Source organism: Ambystoma mexicanum, chromosome 2q (genome assembly GCF_040938575.1).
Source record: "Ambystoma mexicanum isolate Mex_15411 chromosome 2q, UKY_AmexF1_1, whole genome shotgun sequence".
Taxonomy (NCBI): Eukaryota; Metazoa; Chordata; class Amphibia; order Caudata; family Ambystomatidae; genus Ambystoma; species Ambystoma mexicanum.
In genome coordinates, this window is record NC_090924.1 from 1,163,083,357 (window position 1) to 1,163,107,495 (window position 24,139).

General features: G+C 46.8%; 1 protein-coding gene across 2 annotated transcripts in view; it reads left to right on the forward strand.

Moving 5' to 3' along the window:
* SLC25A13 (solute carrier family 25 member 13) overlaps positions 1-24,139 on the forward strand; it is a 1,524,563-nt gene that overhangs the window by 93,182 nt on the left and 1,407,242 nt on the right. For both annotated transcript variants that reach the window (XM_069648547.1, XM_069648546.1), the window contains exon 3: positions 20,645-20,787. In XM_069648547.1, coding sequence (XP_069504648.1) covers positions 20,645-20,787 — 143 coding nt within the window. The remainder of the gene's footprint in view (positions 1-20,644; positions 20,788-24,139) is intronic.

Here is a 24,139-nt window from a genome sequence, read left to right on the forward strand (position 1 = left end):
ATGCTTTTGCTGTGCAATTGTGCAAGGACGGGGCACAGCTGTACCTCCCATCTTTGGCGTCCTTGGGGCACACATGGGTCATGAAACCTCCACAGATGTCGGGAACCTATTTGAGGGCGGGATATAATTGTAACAGGATTTCTTGGGCTAATGCATGCCAGTAGATTTTATGCAAGGCAAATCAGTCATTCCCTTTTATTTGTAGGGTTCATTGGATGTCCCGTGACCAGTCCAGGTGGTGTAGGAAGTTCAGGACTCTTGCAATTGGGCATCCTGTAACTTCAAACACCCTACAGATTATCTCAGCTTCTCCTTCTTTAGAGGTCACCCTGTTGTGGAAAGCTTTGCAAACACAAGATGTAGTGATCGGTCCTGCACTTTTAGAAGGAAACCTATATTTGCTTTTGTTTACTTTGTTAGAGCAGCCTCTAAAATGCTGACATCCTCTAGCTGGTGGGCTTCTTGCGGCTCTACCTGCAAGTGGATTTCCAGGTTCGTCAATTAGTGCATGGACCTATGGTACACAATCTATTAGCAAGGGTTTATAATGTACCAAAAGTACAATCATGTCTCCAAGTTCCTGTCTTTATTTGGCATGGATGTGTGAAGATGTTCATTGGGGAGGGTTGGGTGTTCTGCCTAGATCAGTTGAATGTAAGTTACTTCCCCTTGATATAGGTTGCCTGGTGTCTCTGCCCAGCTCTGTCCCCTCTTACTTACCTTCATCGGACTCAATACTTGCTTATTTGTGAACATTAAACCTTATGTGTCTATCAATACACAATAACTAGGCGAGCTGCCTTCTGTCATCCTTTTGACCTCCCACCTAAGATTATTACAGTGGCAAGATAGGCTTCTACCTGCACAATATGCCTCTGTTACTCCCTGAGCTCCCAGACATCAATATATTACGTCTGTTCTGCAAGCCTCTAGGAACTGAATACCTCTAAGGTGGAATTCTAATAAATGAAACCACCCACAACTGTTCTCTGCGGAATTTGAGTCTCATTTACCACATAGTGAGGCAGGACATTAACCTTCTTAAGGGATTTGAATATCTTGGAACCGGGAAAGCTCTTCAGAATAGTCTCCGTACCAGCAGATTTTAGTAAATGTCATCAAAGTCAGTAGAAGAAATATTCCTTAACCCTTTTGCAAAAATCAGATGTCAGACGCCGCCTGTTGTTGCCATGACTTGGGAGATAAGGGTTCAGAGGTACCCTACAGGAACTGAATGGATGAGATGTTTGGTGCTAATTTATTGCAAGATTGATACTAGGCAGGCCGTCCTCCACCCTTCAGTGAACCTTGGGCCGATTCATGATGGATCTACCTCGAGCTATAAGATGGGGAGAATCTGAAATCCGTTGGCTCTCTAAACGATGAACAATATTCTTCTTTAGTGGCTTCAAGTAATTGTTCTGATTTCCCTGGTTATGCCGGTCATCCTACTACATTTACAAACCTTTTAAATCAACCCCTCATTGCAACTGAGTTGCTGAATATGAATTTTACTCCGCTAAAAAGCCCCAGGCCGATCCTGTTGCAAACTACCCCTACCTGGCAAAATTCCAGACGAATATCTGGAATACCTGCAACAAGCAGGCACCATGCAATTGCAATTTCAGAGGAAAACCTGTGGCTATTTAGATCAGATTGAACCCGATTTTCCGTCCGGCGACCGCGATGACTGCCCTTGTGGATATTTTCTGGGTGTAGATGGATGTGTTTGGAGGTATGGGTTTAGAGTTGTTTGATCTCTCCACAGCCTTTTGACACCATCTGCCTCACCATCCTAATTGTGTGTCTCTGAGCAATAGGAGCCAATGCTGTACTCGCGGTGTGCTAAGGTCCTTCCTTTCAGTGTCCTCTCCATAGTCACGTTTTCCCACTAGGGTGGAAACCCTGAAAGGTTAATTGTGGATTACCGGTGGGCTCGGCTCTTTCTCTATTATTATTCAACATCTACCTGACTCCCTTGTCGGCTCTCGTTAAGACCTTTGCAACTGATGTATACAACTAACTGTACTGAAAGTACCCTGCTCATTTTGTAACTGAAGCTTAAATCTGCCGAAACCTTGAACATATTTTGGGATTTCCTAAAATAAATTGGATGACTTGGGCCATCTTAAAAATGAATTCATCTATAAAGGAGGACTGACCTTTTGCCCTGGGAGATGTGGACTATACAATTAGGGGTGTGTCCAAAGTCTTTCAAAATGGTCAAAGACCTTTCTATTGAGATCAGCACCAATCTTTCTATGGAGGTCTAGGTTTCCATGTTGTGAAGAAGGCAGAGTACAGGGGACCGCTGGGCTGGTGCTTTTCAACACAGACTAAGCAATCGGCGTCTTCGCAGGATTGCCCGTCTACTTTACAGACTGCAGTGACTTCAAAGCCCATAAGCCTGCCTGTGTATGAGGACATTTAAATCTGAACATGACCTGTTCTGGGTCATGGACTGGCAAAATTAAGATCTAAAACTTAAGCACGAGCTCAAAGATTTGAATGAAAGTTACAGCAGCACTCTTCTGTTGCAGGCTGATCTTGTACTCATTCTGTAAGCATCTTCACTTGGAATCATATCAGGCATTCATAGCAAAAGGCATCTAAGCTGAGGCACCACCTGTTTTGCCCTATTCAGGCCCAAGTAGGTCGAGGGCCCAAACTCTTGCTCCCACTTCCCTCCATACGCACCTGACAAGGTAAGCACCAACCCTTTCTCCTCTCAACTCTTCATTCTCCTGCCACTCATGCTCTCTATCCCCTTTAACATTACACAGTGCCATTCTGTTCCACCCCATTTTCTTCCCACACCTATCCTCCATTATCCTAAAAAGCACCCTGGTTGCTCTTCTTTGCTGCCCTACCCATTCCATCCTCACACCCACCTGCTTCCCATCAGAAACATCCCAACCACCTCTTTCCCCCTCCACCCCATACATAACTCGCCCTGAACCTCTAGAATGCTCAATCCCTCTATATAATTATTTTCACATTGTCCTTTTTGACTACCATTACCCGAAGCTCTCTGTGATGGTGGTTACTGAAACCTGAATCACCATTCCCTTAAAACACTGCCTTTATTATGGACCACATGAAAGTGTCAGACGAGGACGGAGGTACAACCATTGGATATTACACTTAGGGAGTGGGACCGCCTAGCTAAAGGGATGGGGCTAGGACAATGGTATTCCCCCGCCATGGCCAAGTTTCGTGTCCGGGGCATACCTCTCACGCACAAACCAATCTTCATGCAACTCTTCACAAACCTGCGGATACAATGGGAGATATAGCACCTGAGGGTAAATTTATCACATGGGATGACCTCAAATCTAAGGGGGTGTGGACCCCTATCATGCAACTCCTATGCAACTGGAGGTGATGAGGGTCAAATGGCCTAACTTTCCAAATGCTCCCCCATATCCCCATTGATGGTGTACTCCACTGCGCCAACTTAAACCAAAAAGTGGATCTCGACCCTATACGGAATAGCCCGATCACTCAAACCCCCAGATCCTGACCAAAGTAGGGCCAAATGGGAGGGATGCTTGGGGAACACGCTGTCAGACGGTTAGTGGAAACAGGTATGCGCCCATACATTTCCAATAACAATAGATTTTGCCTGATCCACTTTAAATTCTTACGTCAATTGTATTTTCTGCCGCTCAGTCTACATGAGCTGTTTCAACTCAGATCCCCGAATTGTAAGACGTGTCAACAGGCACCAGCTGACTTCCTCCACGTCGCCTGGCTCTGCCCACAGATTCAGCCGTTGTGGGCGGGTGTAGCAGAGGGGATATCAGAGATGATTGATAAACCCATGCCACTCTCCCCTGAAATTAGGCTGTTGGCACTGGTCGAGTCAGACTCCGGAGCGAGAAATGCCTGATCGGTATGACCTCTGTAGTTGCCAGAACATTGGTGGTGCGAACCTGGCGGGCCGCCAGAGCACCCACATTTCAACACTGGTTTAACCTTAAGCTGAGTTGTGAATGGAGGGAGACGCAGTATAATATAACGCATCCACCTAATAGTAAACCCAGGGACTACTGGGCAGCCTTTAGGAGCTACGCCTCCGGGGTCACGGAACGGAGGCCGATCCTGGATCACAAGAACTTCCCGATGCCCCGGGAGGCTCTCCCCTTCTGGCGGCAACCCTGTGAACATCCTAGCGTGGGGCAAATGTTGGTGAAACTTCTGTGCAAGGCATGGATTGCCTGGGACTATAATTCAATGACAAGTGGTGCAGGTCGTCGGTGTTGAACTTTTTACTAGGATTGTGATGGACTATGTGCGAAATACAGATGAATGTAAATGTTGGAAGGAAGGGGTAGGGGTGGGGTGTAGGAGGGTGGGAGGGGACACAGAGTCCCTAGTTGGTAATTCTATGTAATGTGTTTTATTTCCATGCAAAGTAAAAAAAAAAAAATGAAAAAAAAACACTGCCTTTATGGCTGTTGTCCACACTGACTTTACCTTCTTCCACACCCCTCGATTGACAAAGATGGTGGATGGCGATGTTGGTTTAATTATCAGTAAAAACACCCCAGCAGCCTCTTCCCCCAGCCCTGACTTACCCCATCCATGTTTTGAGCTCACTACCTATTAAAGGAAGTTTTGTCATAGTGATAGTTGAGTGTTACCATCGCTGGCCCAAAGTGAAGTGAAGTGAAGTGTATTAGAGAGTTATTCACAGAATCTGTTCTGCAGCTTTTGCTACAAGTTTTTTGGATGGAGGGGCTGCCTACTACATTAGTGATGGATAATGGCACATAATTGGTGTCGTACAAGATGCAGGAGTTTCTGAACAGATATGACATAAAGCATGTCACCAGAATGCTGTCCCATCACCTGGCCAACGCTCTAGTAGAACTATTTAACAGGGTAATCAAGGACGACATACAGTTGGCAAGGAACTCAAGGCTACATCTCATGGAAGAGATGGGGAACCTTATCTTGAATAAGTTACAAGAAAAGGCCCCTCCCAAGGGAATAACCCACAATGGTTGGATACAACTGTCCAAGCTAATAGAGATGAAGTGTTCACATGGAGGTAAATCAAGACTGGAGTTTGGTCAAGATGAGATGTCTCATTCAGTGCACAAAGCAGAGTCCAAAAGTAGTAGGCGAATGCAAGTGGTGAAACTGTTCCAGTCCATTGTGGTCACTGAGGGCATACAGATCTTGGGCCTAGAGAGAGTTGCAAGGCTTCTCCCCAATCTTTAATGGGGTGCCCCACTTGTGTTCCCCTCTTTCACAGCCTTCTTGCTGCAGGTTGGTCTCCTCTTACTCTTCAGTAATATTTACTGAAGCTATAGATTGAGCTAGGTAATCCCAAGAGTGGAGGATGTGTTTTAGCCTCATATCGGGCCATCGTACTGTCTCCATACCTCATCCTTTTAAGCTTCTTGTTTCATCAAAATTCCTTGTGTGCCAGAGCAAAGACTGTTGTCTTTAGAATGTTTACTAGTGTTCTGTGATATCGAGGAACCTTATTGAGTCCATGGAGGTGGCCAGAGAAGGATGGTTTGATAATGACATCTCTGATAAACGGGTGTTTCCCCAACTTTGTCTGTGCCTATTTACTACACTAACCCCTTTGCCTATTGCAATCCTGCCTGCTCCTTCACCCTCTTCCGCCCACAACCATAAATTTTCCTAGCCATTCAACAGCAGAGGGCAACCATGTACCTCTACCTATGATGCTGGCATGAATATTGCTCCATCTTTTTGTTTATTTGCTGCATGCAAAGACTTCTTTCCATCACTTTTGACCCTGCCAAATGCTCTGACTACAATGATATAATGTTCGGTTTCCACTCATGCTTTCGCAAACTATTTGATTATCCATGACCGTCGTGGCTGTAAGCCACTGCCACTGCAATGACTAACTTCTGCTTCTCTTCCAAAATCACCAGAATGTGCAAGACCTTGTATAGCCTCTTGCACCCACTTTCTTCTCCCTACCTCCAATCTTTCTTCTCCTACTGAACTCTTATATCTTCTTCTCAGGCAACCCATCTTGTGCTCCTATTGATCCCTTTGCACCCAAACATTGAAATAGCTTGTACCCCTCACATTCTACCTAGTCTCCCTCCGCTGCATATATATTTCTGATGCTTGTGAATCTGCTTAGACTCGCATGATGTGCATATAGTCCAACATCTAGTGGTGATCGGAAAGTATTGCATCTTTCTTTCTAAGATCAAAAGGGACGTCATCATGGGCGTGACATGTAGTGTATCCCAAAACCCTTCACGCGTCGAGGTCCCACCGATAGTTTTTTCCTCCTATCTAGTCTGTCGCATACTGCAGAGCTCGTTACAGAGTTTATATTGCCTTATCTTTGCTTCATCGGATGTTTTGACGACTACGATATAATCTCAACGACTGATGTTGCCTCACTGACGCTACACCTCCGGTGGCCCGATAGCTGATTACTTCTCGGCCTTAGCCCTCTGTCCCAGGGTCAGGGAGAGTGGGGACACCTTTTACTGGCTTTCTTCTGAGAATGCCTTTTTATTGCCCCCTCTCTTCCCTTTCCTTCTGTCTGGCTGCCTTTTCTCTTTGGTATGGAGCGCACACTGTTTAAATTGTGCCTGTCCTGCAACAACAAATTTCCCTGGAAGGACACTCACTGAGAGTGCAATCAGCGCCTACCTCGTGACTACAAAAAGAGGCGTTCAAGGTCTGCGAAAAAAATTTCGGCCGAAAAACCCTAAAAGACAGGCGCACCAAGCTGTGGGAACCCTACGCCATGCAGGCCGGGAGTCACTCTCCCACCGGCGCTATCGCCTCGGACGAAGAATCTGTTTGCAGGCACAGCTCCAATTCGGACGCAGTAGATGCAGCGGTGTAGTCTGTTGATTCCCACGTGTCCGTCGCCGGCCCTGATAAGCTTGCCGCCGGCAGTGCAATGCGGACTACACACCCTGGCGACAAGGAGACACACCACATTTCTACAAAAACTAAACGCACAACCCCTAAGCCTCTCTGGATGGACTCATCAAGGAAGCCATCGATGCCCACAGACCTTCGAAGGCTTTGATGACCCCTACCGTACTTCTCCAGCTATCGTGGCCTGCGCAATGCCCCAAGACTTCTCCTTTATCCGGGTGCTCCATATAAATCCTCGGTGTGGTGGCGTCGAAAGACACACCGAAACAGGCCCCCCTATCTAAAGCACTTCAAAGCTTTGAGAGAAGCTTTTTTAAAGCCCATTCCATGGTCTCAAGCCTAAAAAAGCCCTTTCTCTACCAAAAGGCTATTCTCCCACCCCTTCTCTCTCAGGCCCTGCAACAGGATCCTGCCCAAACTGCTTAAACCTCTAGCCCCCACCTGCTGACTCCTCTTTCTCCCTGTGGACTAGGGAGCATTTTGAGGCCTGCATGGAGCGGATGCCTGAGTTTATAAATTTGATGAGGTGGTTAAGTCATCAGCCTGTGGACACTTGCTCTATACCTGTGAAGTCCCCACGACTCCTTTCTCCAAGTGCAGTTTGCATCCCCGTCTGAACACCGCCCGCTTGAACCTCCTGTGGATGTTTTCCTGGATGACCCTGATGAGGACCTCTACTATGTCCCTGGTTTAGGCCTTGCAGGACCCTGTCCCTCAGGACCCCAACTGGGACTCTGCTGATGACCAGGGCACTTGGCAAATTAACCTGGCTCATGACCCTGACGCAGAAATCTTCTCAGACTCTCCTCCCACAGTGCAGCCCCAGGGCTCGTCGCTTATTGTCGACCAGATTCTCTTCAACAACCTCCTCAGGAAGGCTGCTGACCTCTTCAAAATAGTCACCCAGGAGGCCGTCCACAACAGTTTTCATGTAGGACATCCTTAAAGAGAAAATCCTGGTCAGTCTTGCAATTACTCTCCTGTACCCGGTAATGAAACGCCTTGCTCCCTCCCTGCTTACACCCTGGCTCACGTGGGCTCTCACCCCAAGAGTGCAGAAGATGTTCCCCCCAGTGCCCTTGGATCCCTTTTATATCGGAGGCCATGCTGTAAAGGACCTCCTGGTAGTAAGAAACACCAGAAAAAGGGCAGGGAGCCACTGTCCTTGTCAGAGTCTCTTCCGGACAAGGATTGTAAAAAGCATTACGCTCTGGGCAAACGGATCGCCACCTGGGCTGCTTTTTGCACTTGGATTGCCAATTATACTACGCTCCTGGTGAGTAATGGTGATGCAAGATATGGCGATGGGGACTTATTCAGGAAGGCCTTCAGGACATCCCAGAGCCTACTTGAACACAGCTCTTAACAGTGGTGGCTGAATGGCGTTGGGTGACGCAGGACATCCTCAAGAACACCCTGGATTCGAATGAAACAGCGGGACGTGTTCTCGCGCTGGGGACTCTGTTAACTCGCCATGCATGACTCAAAAACTCTGGGTTTACGCCACAGACTCAGGCTTCCCTCATCAGTAAGCCTGTGGAAGAATCTGTTCTCTTTGGTAAGGCAGTCGATGAGGCCCTTCAAACCACCAAAAAAAAGAGCATGAGGCTCTAGAATCGTTAAACCAGCTCTCGGCCAAACCCTTTGTCCACTGAGACGCATTTAACACCTGCCAGTCCTTTCGCAGCCAATCTTTTTCTTGCTCCTCCCAGGGAAACTACGCAACAGGTGCGACTCCTTGGTTTCCCGAACAAGGTACCTCCAGTAGCTTCCAGTCCACCACCCAACAGCAGGAATTTCATTGCGTAAAGGGTAGAGGGGGAAACTCTGCAGTCAGTCTTTAATTTGGGGTTCCAAGACATGAATGACACCAAAGCCCTTGATCTAGCGAATACACTATCGGATTTTGGCCTTACCCAACACATCAAAGAGCCTACTCACATCAAAGGGCATAGCCTCGACTGTGTTGCAGACCTGAAGTGCAAAATCAACCTAATATCAGTTACTCCCTGCATCTGGTCTGATCATCACAAAATAATCTTCTCAATTAATTCTAACCCTCAAACCTAACATTGCCCCACCCATCCATACCCGCAATAAGAAGGATATCACGAAGGAGAAACTTCTCCCTCTAATCCTCCCCCTTATTAAAAATGCATCTTCCTCTTGCTCCGACCCCACAGTTCTAGTGGATATCTATAATCACACTGTTAAAAGCCCTTAACTCTATTGCCCCACTAAAATTATGCAAACAAAAACCTCGTCCTCACCTCAATTCTTGGTTTGCTCCACATTTTAGAGATCTACGCAAAGAGAAAAGAAAGGCAGAGGCACACTCGAAAAGTATCCCCTCTCAAGCCAACAAAAACACCTTAACCAGTGATTCCTCCAATTACACAGAAGCCTTATTCTCAGCAGAAAAATACACCTGCAATTAACGCATCCTGCAAGCAGAATCCAACACCAAAGAACTCTTTAAGTTCCTCAAAGAACTGGAGTCTCCTGTAGCCCCGTCGGACAAATGTATCCCTGACTCCGCCTGGTGCACCAACATCCAAAAGGCACTCCTTGATAAAATCTCCACACTACAAATTAAAATTAACTCTAAAAAAAGCAACCTCTCAGATCCAACACTCAATTCCCCCTCGTACAACATCGCCACTCCTAAGTGCTCCTTTAAACCATTCAGCTTCTCACCTCTCTCTATATGGGAAGTAGAAAATATTATCAAGAAGCTTAAACCCTCCAACTGCCAAGGTGATTCCTGCCCAGCTCCCATGATTAAGGAGGCTGCCCATGATCTTGCTCCTTTTATCACTACCTTCATAAATGCCTCTTTCAAATCGGGTACTGTCCCTGACAACCTCAAGGACACATGGGTTATCCCCCTAATAAAAATTAAAACAAAATTGACCATAATAACCAATCCAACTATAGGCCTATTACCACAGTGCCATATTTACTAAAAATTCTTGACCGCGCAGCTTACCTACAAATTCAGGATTACCTTGAAACAAACTCACTCTTGGGTTTCCGGCAATCAGGCTTCCGCCCAAGACATGGAACCGAAACTGCCTTGATTGACTTAAAAACACAAATGGAGGACTTAAAAGATAAGGGCAAGCTTGCCCTCCTACTTCTTCTCGATCTATCGGCAGCTTTCGATCTGGTAGACCACCAAATTCTCTGTCACCACCTCAAAACAGCTGCCCATTTCACAGACGCTGCCAAATCCTGGATCAGTTCCTTCTTGGCAAACAGAACTGTGAGGGTTTTCTCACCCTCTGCTGAACCATCACCTGTCCCGTGTGGGGTCCCACAAGGTTTGTGTGTCTCCCCCACATTGTATAATGTGTTTACTAAGCCGCCCTTTGACATACTTGACTATCTGGGTTTCTCATACACCAACTATGCTGACGACACCCAGATACTCATCCCTATCACTGGCGACTATGCAATCAACTCTAAATTACTCAGTGAAATTTACACAGTCACCCAGGCCTGGATGGCACATCATGGGTTCTGCCTTAACGAAGAAAAAAGTGAGTTACTTGTCCTAGGCTCACACATCGAACTCATTAAATTAGACCCTGCCTACAAATCATTTACTATTGATGGGAATATTATCAAAGTTTCTAACGACACAAAAACGCTAGGTATTTACCTCCATTCTACACTGTCTCTCACCAGACAAACTAATGCTGTTGTATCCGCTTCGGCTTATACCTGCAAACTTATCACTGCCTGCAGACACTTCCTCGTGACTGCTAACTGCATTACCCTTGCTAGAACTCTTATCATGGCTAAAATTGATTATTGTAATGCCCTCTACCTAGGGACTAGCCAAGCAAACATCAATAAGTTACAAGTAACACAGAATAATGCCATTAGGGCAGCCCTTAATATCCCGAGGAGACTACACATTTCTGACACTATACGTAATTTACACTGGTTACCAGTTGCGCACCGAATATCCCTCAAAACCCTTGCAATAACATACAAGGCCCAGGCCAACCTTGCCCCGCGTACCTGGCCAACTGCTTCACTTGGCATACGGCCACCAGGCGCCTGAGATCGGCACATGTTCACTCACTCACTATACCCAGATTCAAGCTGCAGAAAGCTAGGGGATCGAGCTTCCCAGTCTTTGCGGCCAAACTTTGGAACACACTACCAACCACTCTCAGAGCTGAAACATCCTATCACTCATTCAAGAACAAAACTAAACTTTGGCTTCATGAGCAAGACTGGCTGCCTCATATACTTAACTGCCCATGGCAACCTGTCGATGTTGGCTCTCCTCACCATTTCCACGACTTGTTAATAATACTGTGCTTGTATCCTTGTAAACTAAGTATTATGTCTATATCCTGTAACCTGCCTACCTTCATTTTTGTATTCACTGCTAGAATTGCTTATTTACCCTATGGAACGCCGTTCATGCTTGTAACCTGTAAGAAATGCGCACATGTAACCCGCTTACATTATAATTTATGTATTCACTGTTAAGAAATGTTTATTTTCCCTTTGGAACTTTGTACCTGTATGTAACCTGCACTTCCTCAAAAAATGTGCCCAGATGCCCCAGGGCCAGGTGCGCAATACAAATAAAATAAATACAAATAGTGGCACCCAACCAACAAATGACTCAAACATACAGGTCCCCTCCCATGTCTCTATGCTAGGGGCGTGCTTAACATCTTTTACCCACGCATGGGAGGCATCCCTTTGGCCCAGTGGGTAATCAAAACAGCCTCCCATGGTTGCTGCATAGAATTCCAGCAAACCTCAGAAGTTCAGGATGACAAAACTGCACAGGAAGTAATCCCACTGCTGCAACGGGGAGATTACATGGCCACATTGGATATGAAAGATGCATACTTTCATATTGCAATGTTGCCAGCGCACCGAAAGTACCTCCGGTTCAAGATGGAGAACACGCCCTATCAGTTCAAGTTACTCCCCTTCGGCACTGCCTCAGCTCCAAGGGTATTTACGAAGGTACTAGCAAAGGCTGCAGCTCACCTGTGCAGGCAGTTTATTCCAGTGTACCCTAATCTAGATGACTGGTTTATGACTGGAGATTCACACAAAACTTGTCTGTGGAACACCGAAAAGTCAAGTCAAACAGTTTCTGGGGACACTGATTCGGACAGAAGACTGTCTCGTCTGCCCCTCCGACGAGAGTGCTCAACACATGTTGTTCCAGATCCCTTGGTATGTAGCTAGTCCCCGGCTAATCGTACGGCAGGCCATGCCGCTCCTGGGGATGATAGCATCCTGCATTTTTCTGGTTCCACACGCCTGTCTGCCCATGCGCCCCATGCAGGAGTGGCTTTCCAGCCAATGGTGTCACGCAAGCGGTCAGTGAGATGATCTAATGGTTGTCTCGACAGCCCTCGTTCAGTCTCTGCAATGGTGGTCAAAGGAAAACCTTCTGAAGAGGGAAGTCATTCACCACCCCCTCAGTAGAAGGATGAGCAACACACCTCATAGTAAAGAGAGCGCACAGTATGTGGTCTCCATCAGTAGCTTCCAAACATATCATTCTGTTGGCAATGCTGCCGGTGTTCAAAGCTCCGAAAGCATTACATGCACATTTACAGGGGAAGACAATTCTTGTCCTCACAGACAGCACCACAACCATGTACTACCTGTACAAACAGGGGGGCACTCACTCTCCAGGTCTATCCAAACCGTCACAGAACTTTTGGAAGTGGGCTCTCAAACACAGCATGTTCCTACTATCACAACATGTTCCAGATGTGCTCAGCATGGACTTGCACCTACCCTTAGAACACGAGTGGCGCTTACAAGAGTATATTCTACTCAACGTCTTTGCAGAATGGGGGTCATCCAGACATTGATTTGTTTGCAACTCTGGAGAAAGCCCAATGCCCACAATACACCTCCAGGTACCCTCAGATACGGTCCAACAGGAACGGTCTCTGGATAACCTGGTGTGGGAGATTCGCATATGCCCCTCCCCCGCACCCCACCAGATTCCCCTTCTTAACAGGATAATGCACAAGATGCACCAGGAACAAGTCACACAGATCCTGGTAGCACCAATGTTTGCCCAGCGGCCATGGTTCTCTCTTCTCATGAGAATGTCAGTCTCCCCTCTGAGAAACTACCCTGCACATACAACATGCTGTCACAAGACCTAGGGGAACGCTGCATCCACACTGCCAAACACTCAATTTAGCAGCTTGACTCCTGATGTCCTAGGGTTTGGGCACCTCCAACTACCTCAATGATGTATGGACCTACCTAAAGAGGCACAGAAACCTAATGCTAGCCATTGTTACTCCAATAAATGGAAGCGGTTTGTCATTTGGTGCAATCCTAGAAACATCATCCCGATTGTCTGTTCAACTCTAAAGACTAGTCCTTTATCAAACACACCTCTTAGATTCCGGACTCTCTAAAGACCCACCTGGCTGCCCTCTCGGCATACATCACATCTCAGAGCAAGGTTTCATGGTGGAAAGTCCTGTAATTAAGGCATTCATGATGGAAGGGGCAAAAAGACTTCACCCTCCTATTTCTAGCCCAACTCCCGGATGGGACTTGAATGTTGTTCTCACAAGACTAATGGGACCTCCTTTTGAGCCAATGCATAAAGCCAGTATTAAGGCCTTCACCTATAAGACTGCCTTCCTAGTAGCCATTACCTCTATAAGAAGAGTTTGTGAACTGCAGGCTCTCTCAGTTCAAGACCCATTTGTGACCATCCATAAAGTCAAGGTGATATTACGCACATTCATTTTTTAAAAACATTTTTTATTTAATATGTTTATTTTTGAACAAGGAAGAGAGCAGCAATACAGGTTTTCATTAAAGCATGTTATACATCATATTAGAGTTATGTTTCATTCCCCTTTCCCTCCCTCTCTTGCGATTATCGGACCCGGATGGCCGTTGGATGCTCAAGTTCATCATCCCTGTTCCTGGAGTGCGCCCCTAGCGTCCAGGACCCTCTGGGCCTATTGGGATTTGTCGGTCAGGGCCGGGAAGTCTCGATCATAATCGAGTATCGGGCCCCAAATATTTTGAAAGCAGTGGAGGTTGCCTGCCCTGGCCGCTGTCACCTTTTCTGCGACTAGCACATCCTATATTTTCACCCACCACAAGGACAGGAGAGGACCATCCGCAGATTTCCATGAGCGGGCAACCACTATCCTTCCTGCCAGGAGGCATTGGGACAGTAACTTGGCTTTGGCTCCGGACCTTGGGTAGATCCCTGGGACAGGGGAGCCCAGGAGAATGGGTTTGGGTTCTAGCGGAAGCGTTGTCTGGGTGATTTCTGTGATGCTGGCTAAGCATTGCTTCCAAAAGCTCTGGACCTTTGGGCAGGACCCCCACATGTGAAAGAAAGACCCTACGTGGCCACATTGTCTCCAGCAGGCCAGGTCAAGAGTGTGATTCATATGATGAAGCCTCAGAGGGTGGTAATACCAAAGTAGCAGGATTTTGTAGGCGCATTCTCTGTTGGTGATGCAGGTGGATGATGTGTGGGCGTGTGTCCAAATGTCTACCCAAGACTGGTCCTCCATCGGATGGCCTAGGTCTGCCTCCCATTGTGCCATGGATCGAGTTTTGAAGGTAAGTAAGTCTTTCTGGAGGCGCTTATACAGGGTAGAGATCTTACTTCGGGTTGGAAGGTCTTTAAGGGTCACCTCTAGGGCCGTAGGAGGTCGAGTTGCTGCTTGACGGGTTTGGGGCTGGGAGCACCAGTGGCGTAGCTGGGTATAGGTGAATCTATCCTTTTCCTGAAGGCTGAAGGTTTCCTTGCATTGTTCAAAGGTACGAGGGGGGAGTCCTTCGTAAAGCTGTCCCAGGGTCTCTTGCGGTCCAGGATTTGAAGTTCTGGAGGTTTGCCCCAGGCGAAAAGGCCCGGTTTAAGGACACTGGGGATGAGGGGCTATGTCCCCTTGAGATCCCCTTCTGTTTTAAGGCTCTGTCCCAAGTGTTTATAGTGTGTTTGGTGGATGAAAATAGTCCCTGCCATTGCAGCCGCATCAGAGGTGAAATATGTGGGAGGAAGCGTAGGGGGAGGGGAAGGTGCGATTGTTCCAACTCCACCCACCTGGGGCGACCAGAGAGTGTCTTCTATAACTGGACACACACCAATTGTGCTGCCGTCTGATATCCCTGCAGGTCTGGGAACCCTAGGCCACCAAGTCTTGAATTACCCAGCATCATTCCTTTGGGAATCCTAGCTTTATTTCCCCCCTCCAGATAAATTGTAGCATTTTCCTCTGCAGGCCTCACAGGGCTGGTGTCGAAATCATGACCGGGAGGGATGAGCATGCATACAGGGATCTGGGGAGCAGGTTCATCTTGCAGGCCATAATCCGGCCCATTAATGATATTTCTTGGGATGCCCAGCGCTTCAGGTCGATTTCCAGTTCTTTAAAGAGTGGGTGGAAGTTCACGTGGTATACCTTCTTGGAATCAGCCGGAACCTGAATTCCCAGATGGGTGATAGCCGTCGTCTTCCATTGGATTGGGCACATTGGGATTAGGGCTTCCCGTTCCATTGGGGTTATCCCCACCCCTAGGGCCGCTGACTTGTCGAAGTTGATGGAGAACCCAGTAACCCTTCTATAGCTGTTCATTTCAGTTAGGGCGTGCGTCAATGAGGAACAGGGTTCAGAGATGGTGAGCAGAACGTCGTCTGTGTATAGAGCGAGTTTATGCTGCTTGGAGCCAGCACGGGGGCCCTTGATGAGGTTATTCAGCCTAATTCATTGGGCAAAAGGTTCCATGATCAGTGCGAATAGGAGTGAAGATAACGGGCAGCCCTGTCTGGTTCCACAGGTTAGGGGGATTGGGGTGGAGAGAGTGCTGTTAATCCTAAGGAGGGTTTTGGGCGACTTATAGTTGGCCAGGACCATGATACAGAACTCTGGCCCAAACCCAAATACCTCCAAAGTGAGCCTCATGAAGGTCCAGTCCACCTTGTCAAACGCTTTGGTTGCGTCGAGGGCCATAAGTACCAGTCTCTGGGAGGCCAGGTCTACCAGGTTCAAAGCTCTATGAATAGTATTGCCTGTAGATCTGTTCTTGATTAACCCAGTTTGATGAGGATGGATTATGTCAGTCAGTATATGGGAGAGGCGTGTCGCTAGTATTTTAGAGTGAATGTTGGCCTCAATGTTCAGCAGGGCAATTGGCCTGTAGGAAGCAGGGTTCCTTGGGTCCCCCCACCCCAGGTTTGGATATGAGTTTGGTGATTGATTCTTGCATGGAGGGGGTTATTGTCCCCGTATCCTTGAAGGAGTTAAAAAGCTTTACTAGTGGAGCGAGGAGTTCTAGCTTAAAGGTCTTATAGAATCTGGTGGTGTACCCATTGGGGCGAGGGGCTCGAGATTTAAGGGACTTTATAGCTCTGTCTACCTCGTCATCTGAGATTGGGGCTTCCAAAATATCTCGGGCTGAGTCACGCAGCCGGGGGAGTGCTTCATTCCGTAAGTACTCAATTTGTTCCTGCAGATTTCACGCTGGTGAGGTCATCACCTTTGCCAGGTGGTCTGCTGCCAATCGTTTTTTCTTGTTCGGCATATTGAATTCTGCCCTGCGGGTCTCATGTGAATCAATCTATCGAACTTCCTACTTTCTTTCAGATGCCCACCAACTCAGCTGAAAGAAGCCTCCATACATTAGATGTTAGGAGAGCAGTGGTGTATTACCTTAAAAAAACAAAACCACGAAGAAATACAAACCAATTATTTGTCTCTGTTGCCACTGTTACAAAAGGGGACCCTTTTTCTACATCTGCTATTTCTAAATGGATTGTTAAATGCATCACACTGTTACTGTCTTGCCAAGAGAGACTGGCCCTTTACGCCTAGAGCTCACCTTACCCAAGGCACAGGAGCTACAATAGCCGTTATTGCAAACGTTCCTCTCGATTCTATTTGCCTACCTCGAGTTCTGTTCACACGCTCAACATTACTGCTTAGACACACACTCCCAAGTCTGATTGTCAGGTGGACCAGGCAGTGCTAAGACATCTCTTTGCTACTGTTCCTTCACACATTCAACCACCATCTTCTGGTACTGCTTGCTAGTCTAGCGATTCTAAGCAGATTCGCAAGCATCAGAAGACATATGTTTCTCACTGTAATCGTATTTCTGATAATTGTATCTGCTTAGATTCACATGCGGCCACCCTTCCTCCACTCTTGGAGTACAATTCTACTTCTTACACGTTCTTTCTACTGTACTCCTTCACGCATTTTGGAAGGCTCCCTCACGGCAGAACAAAAAAAACAGTGATGAAATTTGGGTACACTACCCTACACGTCACTTTAGGGTGTGTGTTAGTCATGCCTGTGTCGATAGTCATCAGAAATACAATTACGAGTAATGTATGATTTTTACACACACTTACACACACACACACACACACACTTTGTAACCATTGTTTTCCACGTGACCACTTCAAATCCTGTTGTCCTATTGCAAGATATTTAGGCTTAAGACCCTAAAGGAGCGCAGAACCAAAAGTTGGGCGGCATACGCCATGTCGGTGTAGATGGAGACCACCGTGAGAATCTTCAAATCAGACCATGAAGGCTAAGGCAGCTGAGACTCTGATTCTGGAGCTTCCAGACACCACCGAGAGAAAAAAGGTCTAGTTCCGACACGCCTGTCCCCAGCCTCGAAAGGCAGGCGCAGCATGCTGCTATGAGGAAGGCCTCTGGTGAGCACACCATAAGCACACCCCCCCCCCACAAGCCTCCCACTTGGCCAACCTAAACCACGCCGACCGTGTCCACTGTGGTTCCGTCTGTGTTTACCACATGGCGATCCTACAGACACTTCGCTGAAGGGTGTGCATAAACAGCGTTCGACGGCTGAGACGCCGAAACAGCTGTCGAAAAAGCACAAACACTCTGAAAAAGACTATAAAGAGCCCTCTGCTCATAGTAAAAACGTTCCTCAGACCTCTGGTGACTATTAAGAAGAATCCTCAACTCTGAAGAAGCGCCCTAGAGAGAGCCCCAAGGTCACTGTTCCAACAGTAGCACCTCCTGTGACAAAGGACACCCCAGTGGCACCAAGCTCTACCCTGTCTGCTACCCCCTGGACCCAGACACAATTTGAGGATACTATGTGGAAAATCTCATTTGTGGATTTGATGAGCAGGCTGCTCACTCCTTCAAAACCTGCTGAGAAGCCTACTGTACCTTCTCCATTGCCAGTGGCACCTTCTCTTCCTGGCCAACCCTTACCTCCCGGGGAACCATCACAAGGTTCTCTTTACGAACGCATGCAGTCCACTCAAGCAGATCAGGACATGTGGATAGATGATTAGGGTGACCCCGGTCAGGATGGTGATGGCTACCTACAGGACCAGAACGACCCAGACCTCATCTTGGTTGACCCTATTGACGCATCCATAATGGAAGGCGGTCACTCTTCTCCTATTGCGGACCAACTACTAGCTGCTAAAGAAGGCTGCTCACCACTTTGGCACCCAATCAGACGAAGTCTGCCCCGCAGGGACAAACGTTGAGAATATTCTCAACAAGAAGAAAGCTGTTAGCCAAGTCATACCTCTCCTGCAGTCTATGAAGAGGAGGGCCCTCCATCCTCGTCTACCCCCTCCCTTACTAGGGCGGTCAACCCTCGGGTGGATAAATCATTCAGGCCCTCTCCTTCAGATCCCCTCTACATTGGGAGTCAAGCTAAGCTGGACTCCCTGGTGGTGACCACCACAAGAAAGAGAGCTGGTGAAACCCCTAACAAGGAGTGCAAGAAATTGTACGCGCTAGGTAAGCTTATCATGACCTCTGCTGCGTACCTTACTAGGATAGCAAACAACACCACTTTTCACGACACCTGGACTCAGTACCATAAACAGCACAATCCCACTTAATAAAGATCGCCGCAGAGTGGAAACGGACTCTCAAAACGTCCCGAAGAATGCCTTGGACTCTGCAGATACCTCAGAAAGCGTAAATGCAGAGGGAACCCTCCTTAGAAGACATTCCTGGCTTTGAGACTCAGATTTGAGCCAGAGACAAAAGCGTCCCTAATTAACACGCCCAACGAGGAGGATCTCCTCTTTGGCAAAGGGGTCGATGGCCTGCTGGAGACAGCAAAAAAGGAGCATGAGACCATCAAGACTCTTGGTCAGATTTGGACCGTTTAATACGCATCGAAACTTTCGGATGCAAAGCTCAGGAAAACGGGGCCAAGCAGGAGCAAGCATGTCTGGCGCCTTCTTCTATATTCCACACACCCAAACGTCTTACCAGTACCAGCAGTGTGGGTTTCGCTGCGGGAAAGGACGAGGTAGAGCTGTAGCCTCTAGAGGCACAGCAGCCCTGCAGCCAAATGACGTGCCGATCTACGTTCCCTCCCATGCATCCCCAGTCAGGGGGGTCACATAACACTCTTCGGCCAGCAATGGGAGGGAATAACGTCAGGCTGCTGGGTCTAAGATACAGTGGCCAAGGGATACTCTGACTTTTTTTAAAACACCTCACCAACATCACCTCGCGTAGGACACATGTTCTCCGCACATCTCAGCATCCTCAAGGAGGAGATTGGAATCCTGTTACAACAAAAAGGAGCATTCGAGCTGGTGCCCTTCATGGAACAAAATCAAGGTATTTAGAATATGGAGGGGACGGACTTATTGCTGTTAATATTTCTACTGTACTGGAGAGAACCGTGTCAAATACCATTATTACTAATGGTTGTACTGGGAATGGTCAATGTACTGCGCTGTGCTCAATTGTAAAAGGGGTGGAGGGTGGGCTTTTTTTGTTTTTTGCTCTGCTGTGTGTGTTATTATTACCTGCTATGCCACCAATAAACATTTTTTCTTTTTTAAATGTTATTGGTCAATACTATCTTACCGCACAGTGTGTTTTTTGTGAACCAAAGACAGCACCATGATGCTATTACAGGTGAACATTGCGCTTTATTTGTTCTATCTGCCATAGCATACCTTGCAGTCTACGTTTCTTTGGGAATTTGAGGTGTCTTCGGCAAAATGTAGCTTGAGTTTCTAGATACAGCAGGCTTGGGACCCTTGTCTGACCAGATCCGGTCCACTGTCACTGATGCCCAAGAAGGCGGAAACATGCATGGGTTACTTGTGGTCTTGTGCAGAAGGACGATGACCTAGCTTTCTGGCTGGATTTTCAATGGTAGGTCAAGTTGGAAAACAATGGGTGGAGGGTTGCTTAGAGCAATGGCAGACATTATGATGTATGCAAAACCTTCCGTTTTGCTGATATAAAAGCTTGACTAATGCTATAAAAAGCTTTAGTGGGAAAGTGTAAGTGTTGCTGGACTGATCTGGATGTAGTATTCTCTAATTTGGATTCAGATTCAGATATCGTTGGCAGAGACCGAAAAGTAGAAGCCAATAGTCTGGATGAATTTAGCAAGAGGCTGAACATAGAACATGGTTGGATAGGTGATGAAGACATCTAGTGCTGTTTTACCAAAGGTCTTCCCATTGTTGCATATAATCGAAGGAACAATTGGATTTGTAGTTTAATTATACAAATCAAGGAGTTTTGGAAACGCTCCTACCTCACAAATAAGAGGAAGAATGTGATGATTGTGCTCTGTCAAATCTACTAGTTACTAGTATTGTATGAGAGGCAAACAGTTGGCATTTCTGAAATATGCTACTGTGACACACACACACTGGATGCCAGCAAATTGATTTGAAAGTCCATCTAACTGATAGATTTTTTTTCTTCTGCAGTATGCAAGTGTTGAAAAAAATGGCGATTTCTTCATGTCTCCTAGCGACTTTGTTAAACGATACCTAAATCTAACAGCAGATGTTGACCCCAATGTCAATACCCTTAAGCTCCTCGCGGGTGTGGTCGATCAAACCAAAGATGGGTATGTGATTTCTGCTTTTACTTTACTTGTAAATGTTACTCATGTCACCCGTAACTGATTCCTGCTATGCTTGTTTGTAATTGTTCAGTGGCAGGAGAACGGGTGGGGAGTCGGGCATTGGTGTTTCAGATTGTATATGATTAAGGGTAGATATTTGACAAGTTTTGAAAATGTACTAAAATGCCCGAGCCTATTGCATTCATTTTGATGCTGTTGCAGCCAGAGTTTGCAATATGATACAAATCGACTCCTTACCTCTAAACGATCTGCTGGATTAGGACACGTTTATATGGAATGCCTAAACTTCTTTATTTGGAGTAGAAATGGCATGGGGCCTGTTTATTTTGGATTATTTATATAAAGATGTCCATAAATTAGCACCAGTAACAGAAGGAATTGTTTTTAGAACTCGTTCTACCTTATGATTCGCATAACCAGTTGGTTCTTGTTTGTAATTTGGTCTTTTACAGTTTGGCATTCAGTGGACACATGAATAACTTTAAATCTTCAGTTTACAAGAGTCCAGAGTGAGTAGCGAGGCAGTCGTTTTTCTATACTGCACAGCTTGCTAATGTGCAGTGGGTATTTTATGTTGCCCACACTGCATTCTGAGCAATGATACAACACATTATAAATGGTGAACTAGGTTTATCACAGGATGAAGTGACTATGTTGTTAACATTTCCTAAGGCAAAGTCTTTTCTCTTTATGGAGCTTTTGACAACATTTTCCTTTGCGTTTAAGAAACGTGACTTCTTAATAGCAATGGTTGTGCTATCCTATATTTTCACCTTTAGATGCAGGCCAGAAACCACCATACCATCCAGAACTTGCCCCTTCCTTCGTACTCTCAGGAAGGAACTGAATACTTTTCAAAGAACATCTTGTTTATCACTCCACTGAACCCTATTTCTCCACGTTCAGACATTCCCTCTTCCCTGCTTCCCTCTCGGCCTTCTTGGAACCTGCTGGGTGGATTATGTCTGTACACCTCTCTGTGGCTTCCCAGCTAGGCACTTCCTTAATCCCATACATGCATGCATCCATAATAACAAATATCCATAGTACTAGTTTGAAAGGAAATGTATGTACACAATTAATTTCAGATCTACCACAGTGGCTCTTGACTTGTGTAAGTGCTGACTGCTATGCTCTTGGTTCTGAATGTGCCCTCGCTTAAGTCCTGCGGTAACTGCTACATTGCATTGTCTCAAAGTAGGAGCTTTGGAGAAACATTGGTGCTGCTGTCTGTGGACCTTATCCCTTCCTTTCCCCCATAATCAGTCTTGCACCTCAGGCGATGCAAAATATATTCTTGCATCTCCCTGCGAGTACACCACAGCAATCAATGTGCCTAATAATGATTGGTGGCATCCCCCGTCATGGTTCACACTAAAGGCTCCATGGATCTGATGCCCCCCATCCCCCAGTCAGCGACTCCCATAAGGGCTTTTCATGCCCCCAGAGCCTCTTTGACTCAGTCCTGGCGCCGTTGGCACCAGGCTCATAATATGGGATAAATCGTGTGGAACTACTTGCCCAGTCTAGCCAGGCTGAGCCTTTCTGTTTCCTCAGGGTGTGGTTGAGGGACTATTTTATTCAAAGAACAGGGTGTGGTAAAGGGACTACTTTACCTGGGACTACTTGCATGGCTTTTTAAGCCACTCCCTGAATACAGAACACTCTTCACGTTATTCTGCACTCCTGCAGCGTAATGCTCACCGTGTCTGTTCTGTTCCTGAACTTCTACAGCCACTCCTGTCCAGGACGTCATCCATCGGTAGCTGGAAGGGAAAAAGACAGAGGAAAAACAAGTCAGTACAACGGCTAAGCCTTACCTGTAGCATCCTTCCATTGGTTGCTTCTTCAGCTTCTTCATCTGCTCCTGGGCCTTCGCACCAGCAGAAGGGGACGGTCTTCGTTCTGGCTGTAAGAGTCCTCTCGGGTTCAGCATCCTTCCGGAGCATCTTCGGAGCGGTTACTCCAATCTTCATTCCAGCGCTGCGCCGCCTCTGAAAAAGAAGAAGAGTGACAGGTTAGTCACGCACGGAAAGGAAAAACAATACTTCAGACTTACCGCGCTTCATTCTTGTGCTTCCACTCACCTGCAGGACATCTGCTCAGCACTCTAAGTCCATTTGAACCCTCATGCAAAATCCATTCGAAGTCGCACCTGAAAGAAAGACAAAGACACTGATTAAAAGGAGTTGGGGCAAAATAAAGACTCAAAGACTTTATACCAAGCAGTCATTGGCATAGAGACTTACCCGTTTGACCAAGCTCTCTAAGACTCGGCAATCGCTCATCGGATCAGTGAAGTAACTCGATCCTGGAAAGACTGTGTTATTCACGCCCCTGCTAGATTGCAGGACGAAGAGCCTACCTTACAAAACTTGAAGGTGAGAGCAAGCGGAGAAGGGCATCAGGTGGGGGCAGAAGTTGGTCCAACTCCACTCCCTCCCCAGTCGCTAATACCTTATTTTGACCTTGCAGACCAAAGCCTCGGGAGGGTGATAGCAAGGGAGAAGTTGCAGCGACATCACCAATCACGCAGCACCACGCCAGCGCAGGCATCATTCATGCAGCCACGTGCTACGCCCCCGTGGAGACCAGGTGAGCGTGACATCCCCATAGCTCACATACTACTTCTTGATTTGCCAGTGGCAGAGTGGTGGCATTTGCTTGCTTTTAACTTAATTCCCGGCAGTTGATTAGAGGCAATGGGAGACACATATACAGGGAACAATGCATCTTATTTCTGTGGTGCCCCACAAACTCCTTATTTGGTCAGAGTATAACCTCTAAGGCACAAAGTGTTCACAGGTCCACTATTTCATATATTGTTGCTCCAGGAGGCGCAGGTAGAATGCACTGTTAATTTGAGTATCGATAATTCACGGTTGCATTATTTGAATCAGTCTCTCACTCTGGGTAAACGCTCCACCCATGAAGGTAAGTAGCAGCATAAGGTTCTGAAATTTTGGTCAAAGTGTAAATCCAGAACGTGCCTGTTCTTGTTGGTTCCAAATTATATGGATATATCTGCTGTTATAGGAGTATCGGCGCACTTTGTAAATCCATGATTGCTTCTCCCGCAGTGGTTTGGTGATATTCTTACGATTATTGAAGGATCCCTGTGGATACGAGTTGTCCATGTTCCTAATGGCCTCCCTCTCTCGATCATCACTATGACCTTGGGCTCCTTTCCTTCCAGTGGCGGCTTTTGACTCTCTACTATAAAATTCTTTCTTTAGAACTGGAGCCCTGTTTTTATAGTGACTTGAAGAGGATAATGGCGAATGCAAGGTACCCTTTTTTGTTGCCCGCTCTAAAGCCTGCAGTTCCATTCTTT